The 10,834-nt window shown below is 49.0% G+C and overlaps 5 protein-coding genes across 5 annotated transcripts; 3 read left to right on the forward strand and 2 right to left on the reverse strand.

The window, feature by feature from the left end:
- Nucleotides 1-183: 183 nt before the first annotated feature.
- Nucleotides 184-877, forward strand: F9C07_2077505 (acetyltransferase; the record flags this gene model as incomplete). The annotated part of the gene is made up of 2 exons (XM_041287501.2): nucleotides 184-216; nucleotides 314-877. The coding sequence occupies 2 exons, from the start codon at nucleotides 184-186 to the stop codon at nucleotides 875-877; spliced, it is 597 nt and encodes a 198-aa protein (XP_041151199.2).
- A 471-nt stretch (nucleotides 878-1,348) lies between these two features.
- Nucleotides 1,349-2,683, forward strand: F9C07_12787 (NADH flavin oxidoreductase/12-oxophytodienoate reductase; the record flags this gene model as incomplete). Its single annotated transcript, XM_041287500.1, has 1 exon — nucleotides 1,349-2,683. The coding sequence occupies one exon, from the start codon at nucleotides 1,349-1,351 to the stop codon at nucleotides 2,681-2,683; it is 1,335 nt and encodes a 444-aa protein (XP_041151198.1).
- A 16-nt stretch (nucleotides 2,684-2,699) lies between these two features.
- Nucleotides 2,700-4,881, reverse strand: F9C07_2076210 (uncharacterized protein; the record flags this gene model as incomplete). Its single annotated transcript, XM_071508820.1, has 4 exons — nucleotides 2,700-2,785; nucleotides 2,842-3,120; nucleotides 3,181-4,753; nucleotides 4,855-4,881. The coding sequence occupies 4 exons, from the start codon at nucleotides 4,879-4,881 to the stop codon at nucleotides 2,700-2,702; spliced, it is 1,965 nt and encodes a 654-aa protein (XP_071367377.1).
- Nucleotides 4,882-5,089: 208 nt separating this feature from the next.
- F9C07_2205959 (lipase/esterase family protein) lies at nucleotides 5,090-6,314 on the reverse strand (the record flags this gene model as incomplete). The annotated part of the gene is made up of 4 exons (XM_071509621.1): nucleotides 5,090-5,181; nucleotides 5,237-5,302; nucleotides 5,345-5,657; nucleotides 5,727-6,314. 4 exons carry the CDS (start codon nucleotides 6,312-6,314, stop codon nucleotides 5,090-5,092), a joined length of 1,059 nt encoding a protein of 352 aa, XP_071367378.1.
- A 2,036-nt stretch (nucleotides 6,315-8,350) lies between these two features.
- F9C07_12790 (uncharacterized protein) lies at nucleotides 8,351-10,700 on the forward strand (the record flags this gene model as incomplete). The annotated part of the gene is given in 3 exon segments (XM_071507895.1): nucleotides 8,351-9,698; nucleotides 9,748-9,890; nucleotides 9,906-10,700. 3 exon segments carry the CDS (start codon nucleotides 8,351-8,353, stop codon nucleotides 10,698-10,700), a joined length of 2,286 nt encoding a protein of 761 aa, XP_071367379.1.
- Nucleotides 10,701-10,834: the final 134 nt, after the last annotated feature.

Raw genomic sequence — 10,834 nt, forward strand, 5'->3', positions numbered from 1 at the left:
GATGGCTAGTCCAACAATCGCAAGATCTCCGCGAGGCAGTGAGTCAGTCTGACTCAGAACACCTATATATATATAGGAACTATGACCCTATTCAACAGACCAGAATCTCCTTCTCCAGATTTAACATTGCTCCTACGACCTCCACATATTGCACCCTAATAAAATAAAATCGACCGAAGGGTCATGAAATCCAAGATCATAGAGCGTACTTGTCATGTGAGCAATGCGACGCATCTTGGGGTATAACCACTAATCAAAATAGACAGCAATACAGTACCTTTTACACCCATATTAAACATACCAACACGCTAAGATGATAATTCAAGAAGGAATGGAGGCACCGACCCCCATCATTGAACTGTCCAACTACTTCATCCGCCCCTTCTACCCAGGCGACGTAGAAGCCATCTCCAAGGAAGGCAACAACCCCGAAATCGCCCGTTGGCTACGCAATCGATTCCCCGACCCCTACACCATCGAAGATGCGAAGGCCTGGATTTCAATCGCGAGCTCCAGCTCACCGATCCTGGACTTCGTGATTAGCCGGCGGGAGGATAATGTCGCCATCGGAGCGATTGGGTTAAAAGCTAGGGACGATGTGTACTATCGGACGATGGAGATCGGGTACTGGCTGGGCCAAGACCACTGGGGAAAGGGGATTGCTACGGAAGCACTATCTGCAATGACTGCTTGGGCCTTTGAGAATTTTACACATGTTTTGAGGCTGGAGGCGGAGGTCTATGAAGGGAACGATGGCAGTCAAAGAGTGTTGGTGAAGGCGGGGTATGAGCTGGAGGGAAGAAGAAAGAAAGCCGTTGAGAAAAATGGCATTGTGATGGATACGCTGAACTTCTGTACTTTTAGACCTGGAGAGTAGATTCCTGTATAAACTAGACGGTCTTTCACACGCTTGCAAATGCGAAACTCTCGCAAAACATCGATACATCACGTGATTGAATTTTCTCGAATTGTCCGAGAATGGAGATTAGTAAGGCATGAGTAAGGCGGGCGGCTCTCCTAGATTAGGCTTAACGCGTTCCTGCATAACTCTTGTGCAGACCAGCTTCTCCCGCTTAGTAAGTAGTGCTGTCCAAATGCAGTAATTTCGGCACAAGAGTTGAATTGTGGGATCGAATTGCAAAAGATCATTCGCTCCGTGGCCAAGAATGGGGACACTGGAGACCCATCGTGCTTTGAAATCAATCTTATTTTTTGATTAGTATAGCTGGTGTCAAAATGGCGGCAACGTCTTCCTATTTCACTGCAATCTTGCGTTTTCACGACACTTTTCTCGCACTGATCTCATATCCGTACCGTTCTTAGAGCTCGATACGACTTCAGGAACAATATGTCTGCGAGATACCACTCTGACCCGGTAGATGTAACCCCATTAGGGGAGCCGCTCCACTTCGCCTTCAGCCAGCGAACCGTGCCCAACCGTTTCTACAAGGGCGCCATGACGGAGCGGTTATCGTCCTGGTCCCCGACAGATCTGAAAGCGCGCGGAATTCCCAGCAATGAATTGATCAACCTGTACAAGCGCTGGGGTGAGAGCGGTTATGGCATGATTTCCACCGGAAATATTATGCTCGCATATGATCAGCTGGAGGCCCCGGGAAACCCCATCATTGATCTTGAGAATCCCTTCCATGGAGAGCGTTTTGAGGCATTCTCTCGCATGGCGGCGGAGTCGAAGAAACATGGCAGTCTGATTGTAGCGCAGGTCAGTCATCCCGGTCGCCAGGTTGAAGAGCGGGTGCAGGCCGATCCCGTATCGGCGAGTGATGTGCAGCTGCAGACGGAGGCGCTCAAGATGAAGTTTGCGAAACCGCATGCTGCCACTAAGGATGAGATCCGGGATCTCATTAAAAGATGGACTCATGCTGCGGTCTATCTCCACAAGGCGGGATTCGATGGAATCCAGCTGCATGGCGCGCACGGGTATCTGCTGGCTCAGTTCCTGTCGCAGACCACGAACAAAAGGACTGACGAGTATGGTGGAAGCTTGGAGAACCGGGCACGTCTGATTGTGGAGGTTGCCCGGTCTATTCGACAGGAGTTGCCGTCATCCTCAGGGTTCATTTTGGGTATTAAAATCAACTCAGTCGAGTTCCAGGCTGAGGGATTCACTCCGGCTGAAGCCCAACAACTTTGTCAGATTCTGGAACAAAATGAGTTCGATTTTGTGGAGCTTTCGGGTGGAACGTATGAGGCACCGGCGTTCTCGCGCGAGCGGGATTCCACCAGGAACCGAGAGGCGTTCTTCCTGGAATTTGCATCCATGATTACCCCTGTGCTGAGTAAAACAAAGAGCTACGTTACTGGCGGTCTTCGGACGGCCTCGGGAATGGTGGCTGCACTGGAGACGGTGGATGGTGTCGGTTTGGCTAGACCTGCTTGTCAAGAATTTAACCTGCCTCGCGATATCCTCGAGGGCCGAGTAACTGGTGTGCTTGAGCAAAAGGTTGATCAGCAGAACTTTGGCTTGACAAGCGCCGCCGCGGGTACGCAAATGAAGCAAGTGGGCAAGGATGAGCAGCCAATCGATCTAAGTGACGAAAAGAACCTGGCGCTCTTCATGAAGCACTTGGCGGAATGGGCCCAGCAGGTTCAGGAAGACGCACCCAAAATGAACATGTATGGGTTCATGGATCTCCCTAAGGGAGAGGCTTTCCGGGGATAATCATTGTTTCGACTAGTTATATAAGGAATGAAGCCGTCATTTGGGCTTTATAGAACATCAACATTGTGAGCTGATCTGTCCGTGATGGATATAGAGCAATCACTGTGATCGAGCTGAATAAACATTACTTAGCAGAAATTTGGGCCGTGCATACTCACATTTCGCAACATCATCCTCAGGCCCGTTGATCTCCAGCTCACGAATCGGCTTTTTGAAGTCTCGTTCGTCAAAGTTGGGTAGATTTCGCATAATTTTCACGTAAAGCCAGACGCGCTGTGCAGGAAACGTCATGTAAAGCTGCTGCAGCTGATACTTAACTTCCAACCTGTCATCTTGTGTTAACTTGGAACGGCTCAGAATCACATCTATCTTGATCTTCAAGAAAACCATAAGTTGCGACTGCATGAGATCATAAAAATATGTGTCTAATCCCCCATCTGCAGATGATTGAAGTTAACGATCATACTCTGCAAAGCTATTTAAGGGGAAAAGAAAACTATCTGGTTTCATGAGCTTATATACTTCTGGCGCGTCTGAATTCCCTGACAACGCCATTACTTTCAACCCAACTAAGTGTGCAACCCACTGGGACATATGGGTCTGGGGTTTGGGCGGTGCGATGGCCTTGTACCTAAGGCAGACATTCCCAACTAATTTCCCTGCAATCTTCTCTAGTTTCTTCAAAAATGCCAGGTGAGGGTCATTAGCCTCATCGGTTACCAGTTTGAAACCCTCCCTACCGATCTCGAGGTATGATTTGAGGGTTCTCCCGAGAGCCGATTTAGATCTGTAGACTATAGTGTCCCCTTTAGTTGCCTGCTCGAGGAAGATACTATTGATCAAATTGACATAGTAGGAAGATATGCGGAAACAGGTAAAGTAGAACCTGTCTTCGCCTCGAGGGCCTCGGTTCGGTTTTAAAACGAGCTTCCCATTGATGGTAGTCGAGTACGAGTTCCCACGCTTCTTTATAGGAAGGCTTTCCAGTAGCGAGACGGCGGCCTTATCAGGAAATAAATGCTGTTTTCTGACTTCTTCCCGCAAGTTTTCCCACTCCTCCTGGAGATCCTCTGCGCCTTCCTTAGAGGGGTCTACAAGCAATGAGCTTCTCAAGATAATGATGAGTTTCGCAGAAATTGGAGCAAAGTTATGGTATTCCGTGTACGCCCCTTCGATTGCTCCCCCGGTGGTGGGGTCAATCTGGACATCTGAAGGGCCCTCAAAGACTCCATGCGCATTATGGGTCAATATGAACTCGTCTTCCTCCGATGAAGGCTGGCAGAATGCCATGAACTTGGACTGCATGTGATGGATGAACATCATTGCATCGTCTGGGAACGCCCGTTCGTGAACCTTCTTGATCCACTGCATGTCTGGATCCATTTCTAGATCCAAGAATGTCTTCAGATTGGCGTACCAGATATCACGAGGCGATTTGAATCTCTTTTCCCGCATGTAGCTCTCCAAGCGGTGTTTGTCGTTCGAATCATAGGTCGTGATGCTGTCATGGTTGTATCGAGCATAGAAAGTAGAGTTTCGGTATTTCATCAGGAAGAGGAACTTCCTTATAGTATCCCTTTCACGGCGAGTTAATTCAAGTGTCTGACCGGCTTTGAATGTATCTGACGCTTTTTTGATAATTCTACCAGCATGACCTTCCAACTTTCCAAGATTATCCTCGATATGCCTTGGGTTCTGGTAACCTTGATCGCGATACATGTCCACCAGTCCAAACTCGCGCGATATCGATACTTGGACCAGGGCATTCTTTCTCAAGTCTATCGCGTTGACGAACGGGTCCTTGGGTGGCTGCCCTTGTGGTCTTTGGCTGCGTGGCCTTCTTCCTCTCTGGCGACGCGTAGGTGGGGGTTGCTCGAGGGCTGCGCACTGGCGCAGGAGAAACCGCGGAATGAAGTGATGATACTCGGCCTTGTATTCTGTGGTTCGTACCATCATGAGTTTCGTAGCTTGCACAGTAAGAGAGAGGGGGAGAGAGAGTGCGTGTATGGGTGGGGTATTGCTGCAATGCAGTACGTTTATGAACCGCAAGCGCCGAGGTGTGAGAGAAGGCTACTGCTCCACGTCACAGCCTTGCGCAGTATGTGCTCGATTCATTGGTCTCTGAGTGATTCGCCAATATGTTTAGCTGCAAGTAGGCGCTGTGAGCATACCGTCGCTGACGTGGCCAGTCCTTGCATTTTGTAGCCCCCATTCGCTGTGAGTGTTCTCTGTAATATAGCGTCATGCCAGATAGCCCACTAGATACCGAGCCAGTTTGTTTATTAATGTTATTATAAGTGAGGAGAGCCTAAATTGCTACGTACATATGAAGAGGGGGGAATGAAGGATTGGACAAGAGATTACCGTTTTACCTCCGACCGTCAAATTCTGGTAAGGAAAGCCAGCTTATCCTTGGGAAGTATAGACTTTGTCCAGAAACCGCACTGCATCATTAAAAACCTGGTCTCTCAATTTGGTATCGATGAGCATTGAAGGTACTGCTTAGCAACCATGGTTAGTGTGTATAACAGCATCAAAATTATAGCCACATACTCTCAATCCATCCATGTATCTGATCGTCGAAAAACGTGGCCTCAATGTTATATGGACTTCGAGCAGCTGATTCGAATTCTGACACTAGCGATACTCTGTCTTCCTTACTGCTCGAATGATCTTGTGATGGTTCTTGTGGGCACTCGATCTTGCGATTAAGGGCCGCAGCTTCATCTTTCAGTCTATTCACAAACACCGTTTGCTCATGGAGAAGAATGTCGACCTTCGCACAAAGAAACAGCATATTCCGTGGCAGTGACTCGATATCTGCCAGGATGGGATGGAGTATTGGGCTATCCCGATACTTCTCTCGCTCTGAACCGGCATATGCGTCCATCAATGGCAAAACAAAAGCTAGAGGATCTTTCTCAGGATATTTGGCTGGCTTCGGCTTTTCCCACGGTGACAGTCGCAGATCGACCTGTGGATAAGTCAAGATTAATCTCATTCAAGCATCTAACAGGCGCCTATTGACGGAGGTATAACTCACGGGTGCGTAAAACATCACAGCTGCCTTGACGTTAAACTCCGATCGGGCCAACCATTGCGCAACGCCCAAGGCCAGATTCCCTCCAGTTGAGAATCCGCTCACACTCATCAGTCTCGGATCGGCGCCCCAGAGTCTCCCCGCATTTTCAATTAACCATTCAGCTACATCTTGGACATCCCTGTGCGCAACGGGGAACGTATACCGCGGGGAATATCGGTGAGATGTTGATATCACCACCGCCCCAGTCTCTGCCGCGATTCGGTCACAGAACGGTGTGTTGCCTTCGGGGAGACCTCCAAGGAACCCGCCGCCGTGGATGTTGAGGTGGAGAGCTCGCGGTCCATCCTTTGACGCTTTTTCGAGGGGGTGGTATACAATAGCGCGAACAGAGTGGCCCGGGGCACGCCTCAAGGGAATCCAGATGGTGGTCTTGGGATGTTTTGAGCGTATACCACGCCAATATTGAATTGCATTTGTAAGCAATACTACGGGCTGTAATGCTAGAAGGCGCCAGCGAATGCTCCAAGGGAGGCCTGGACATAGAATAGCATCGTACAAGGGACCGAACCAGCGGTAAAGGAAAGACATCATTTCGGGGTGTTTGTCTCAGTGCGCGTTTGTGCTCACATATTTATAGTCCATTGGCCCTCCAGAAACTTGGTTACGTTCGTATTCGGCGATATAAACGTCCCGACGCATCGAGGTAATGAGCCACTCACAGTTCAGCATTGCTCTTGCGTGACCTAATCTGGGTTCATCGAGATCAAAGAGTCAAGTTCGCTTTGAATTGGTTTTCTGTCAAACAAAAATTATCTAAGTCGCGACAGTGTGTACAGTCTCGTGATGTAATGTTTCGGCATACTGCTGAGCCAAGATGTGTCCGCAGCCTATCATTATGGCCGTCCAGAGATTAGTGGTCCAGAGAGTATAAGAGGTAAGGATAAGCGAAAAACGCAGGCTTGTCGTATTCTTTGAGAAGGCGGTCCATCTTCAGTCATGCAAAGCTGTAACTATTGTTCCCTGTCATAATTCGCTGTGGAATTCCGACTGAGATCATGATCGAGTCATCGTATAGGAGCAAACCCTAGCACGTGATGCGATATCCATTTGCAAGCAGGAGCTGGCCGAGGGGGTTGCAATTTCCCTCTATTAGAGACATTCTCGTATCCTCAGCCTCAGAAGAGAAAGAAAGAAATAGGGGAAATTGAGATTACGAACGAAGGCTGCATCGCCAAGCGCTTTTCACTGATTAACTGCCGAAACAGCGGTAATTGATCCAACAGATCAAAGAATGACTTGGATTCAGGACATGAAATTGCAGGGAAACATATACAGCAAATTAAATCGACGCATCCACTGTTGATGTACTCCGTCAATGGAGGATTGAGTCGTTTTTCGTTGCCAAGTTTCCGTATTTCTTCCCCACCGCAGAACTACGGTTTCCATTTGTCACTCAAGAAGCAGGATCATCCAACTCCTCCAGGCTGCATTCTTGGCACTCATCCACGCCCCAACTCATATTCTACGATTGTCGATGACTTGGGCCTCCACACACGGAGCCATGGAATTGCTCAACTGATCTCTGTTCGTCGAAACGCTGCCAGGTGTCATGACCTTTTCCTTAGAGGTCCACAAGTGAACAATACAACATAAAAGTGATTTGCCTCGTAGGTAACGGAGCCAACGGCCGTCTCCAATTCGGAGTACAGTCGGTCTCTGGGCCAGAAACAAAAATAGGTAGAGGTTCGGCCCCTAATTCTAGCATCCTTTTCAAGCTTATGGCAGAGATTGAATTGCACGATGCCAAGACTTCACAGCCTTTGTACCATGGATTCAGCAGCAGGCAGCACTGAGCAATCACGCCTGAGGACCTCAGAGAGTGGATCAATGATGGCTTCTGCTGAAATTCGACCGTGGGGGCCAGAGACCCTGGATTTCCAGACCATAAGTCCTTGAGTCCCTGCGTTATGCTCCATCAGGAAGGTGAGCTGTCGGTTTGCCCTAGGACGCTTTACTTCCTTAGGAAAGATGCCTTGTCGATAGAAATTTCGGAACGGTTTGTCAGCGATTCACCATAGCCTCATGTGAGGGTCAATCGGAGTGAGCCTCGCCGCGAAGGAACCAGATCAACACTCAAGTATACCATCATGTAGGCACGAAAGTGACCAACAAGATAGAATTATAATATAGACCTGAAAAAAAAGTAAACAATCAAAAGCTTATGAGTGGTTACGCTATTTTGTTTGTGTCGGGTTCAGCTGGCTTACGGGCAGTGCTTATTGTACTGGGATATTCTCCCTAGCGCCCACGTCGTACTCAGAATATCATGAAGATTTGACAAGTGATTTAGGGTTCGCAAGTTCCCAAAAAAGAAAACCGTTCGGAGAGCCCCAGTCAAAGTTAACATCCGACCCACCTCCGCAGCCTTGTCCTCGGAGAGTTGATTAGGCTGCGCCTCTCATTTCCCTGCTGCCAAGAATATGGTGGGCTATTTCTCCTCGTGTTATAAATGGTGCGCTCTGTCGCGCTATCAGTCGTTGTTTGAGAAGTCTTTTGATTGTTAACCTCCAAGAAACACTCTTCCGCAGCTTCCGAGAAACCAGACCTGGGGCGCTGTTTACAACATGCGTCTTTTCGGCATCACTCTGGTTTCAGCCGCTCTGGCTGCTGCTCAGAGCAGTCCATCCACTTCGTCTAGTGCTTCACCGTCCAACACCTCGGAACCGTGTGCTCTCGCTAGCCAACTCGCCGATGAGAATCAGGTCATCCCAGCCCAGACCGCCTATGAGTGCTTAAAATCCGTCCCAGTGGCCGTGGAGCAAGATAAGACACTCATTGATCAGCTCAAGGTCCTGTGGGAGTGGCATTCGGAGACTGGTTATCTGAAGAACACCCCCGAATCATGGGAACTGGGCTCCGTTGACCTCCTTGGTGAATTGGACAAGATCAAAGAGAACCTTTCCTCCTACGACAGTGAATACGACGTGCAACTCGCGATCAACAAGTTGACCCTGAAGACAGGCAACTTCCATTTCAACTATGTACCCGATATTCTCCAAGTCTTCTTTTTTGGACGTTTGATTCCCGTGACCACCGTCTCAGAGGACGGAACCAGTGTGCCAGAAACCTATGCTGTCGCGGATCTTGTGCAGAAAGACTCCGACGATAGCATTGAGATTTCCCCAATCGCTAAAATCAATGGCGAAGACACGCAAACGTATCTGAACAAGATAGCCGCCCAGGAGCAGTACATCGACCCCGACGCCCGGTATAACAGCCTCATGTGGAGGGGTAACGCAGCCGCCTCAGTGGGCAGCTTTGTTAACATTGGTCTGGGCATTTATGAAGGAGCAACGACGAATATCACTTTTAAAAACGAGACCACTCGTGTTATCAAGAACTACGCCGAGGTACGTCAAAACTTAACGGCAGTAACCAGTGGGAAGTCGTTCTTCGAAGAACTCTGCACCGGTAGCTTTGCTGGCATCGAGGCAATGACCACCTCCATGAAGAAAACGCCCTACAAGGGAGCTCCTCATCACTGGAAAAGGCAAAGCATCCCTAGTGACGGCTACCCCAAGCCGGTTGTTGAACACAGCGGTGGTATGGTCGCAGGTTACTTTATGAACGGATCTGATTTCGAAGACGTCGCTGTCCTCAAGATTGTTACCTTTGACACATCCTCGGACGAGAGGGGGGATGCTGCTGTTGAGTTCCAGGATGTTGTGAAGCAGTTTTTGGGCAATTGCACAGATGCGGGCAAGAAGAAGCTCGTCATTGACCTTCGGGAGAACGGTGGAGGTGACACCGACCTTCTTCTCGATACTTTCATGCAACTTTTCCCTGGTGAAGTGCCGTTTAGTGCTCAGAGATATCGCGCGCAGGAGCAGTACAAGCTCATTGGTGAAGCTATTAATTCGGTTTATGAGGATCAATCTGTGCAGTCATTGATCAAAAAGGCTACTGGAGAGAGTAAGCAGAACGCTTCCGCGGTGAATTAAAGTAATGCTAACTTGTCTAGGTTTCGCCGATGTTGGCCTCGTCAGGTATTGGGCTTACTGGAACTTTGTCGATGTTAATGGCGATAACTTTAAATCATGGGATGAGTTCTACGGCCCTCACAAGTACAATGGTGATGAATTCACCACTATCATGAGGTACAACGTAAGTACAAGCTAGGAAGCCATAGAACAACGAGCACTCCCAGCTTACATGACACAGATGTCCAACAGCAACCCAGTCAGCATCCGGGATCAGACGGGCTTCAAATTCCTGAACCCTCCCGCCGGAGACCCCCCGTTTGCGGCGGAAAACATCGTCATGCTTTCTGACGGTCTTTGCGGATCCTCCTGCGCTTCATTCCACGAGGAGCTGAAGAACATTGCCGGTGTCAAAGCCATTGCCGTTGGTGGTCGTCCCCAGGAGGGTGCCATGCAAACCATTGGTGGCTCTAAGGGGGGAGAGGTCATTCCCCTGTACACTATTCCCATTTCCCTGCAGACAATGATGAACCTCACCGCTCCCTTGGGCATTGATACCCTCGACGACAACTCTCTCACAAATCTTGCCAACCCCGACGTGCTTCTCACTCGTGCCGGCGATTCCAGCAGTCGTATTCAGGTTCAAGACCAGATCCGCAAGGGTGATGAATCAGGCACCCCGCTTCAGTACATCTATGAAGACGCTGACTGCCGTATCTTCTACACCACCAAGATGCTGCTCGAACCTGAAAGCGCATGGGAAGCTGCATGGTCAGCCTACACAGATGACAGCAAGTGCGTCAAGGATTCCGCCAAGAAATCGTCCAGTATTAGCGGCGGATATAAGCCGTTTGGTCCTGGTGATCTTAACGGTAAGCAGTCGGAGAACAGCACCTCCTCGTCGTCCGACAAGGATAAGGAGAATGCTGCCCCTGCTTGGAGACCCAGCCTTGCTATCTGTGCCGCGGCTACAGTTATCAGCTTCCTTCTTTAGATTGTTTTCTTTTACGGTTTTTTAACGACCAAATGTGTCCAACATTTTTGAGTTTTGTGCATGATGATACCTATATACTACGATGAATATTCTGTGAACTTACCTTTAGACAATTTAAAAATTGTACATATACA

The sequence above is a fragment of the Aspergillus flavus genome, chromosome 8 (genome assembly GCF_009017415.1).
Source record: "Aspergillus flavus chromosome 8, complete sequence".
Taxonomy (NCBI): domain Eukaryota; kingdom Fungi; phylum Ascomycota; class Eurotiomycetes; order Eurotiales; family Aspergillaceae; genus Aspergillus; species Aspergillus flavus.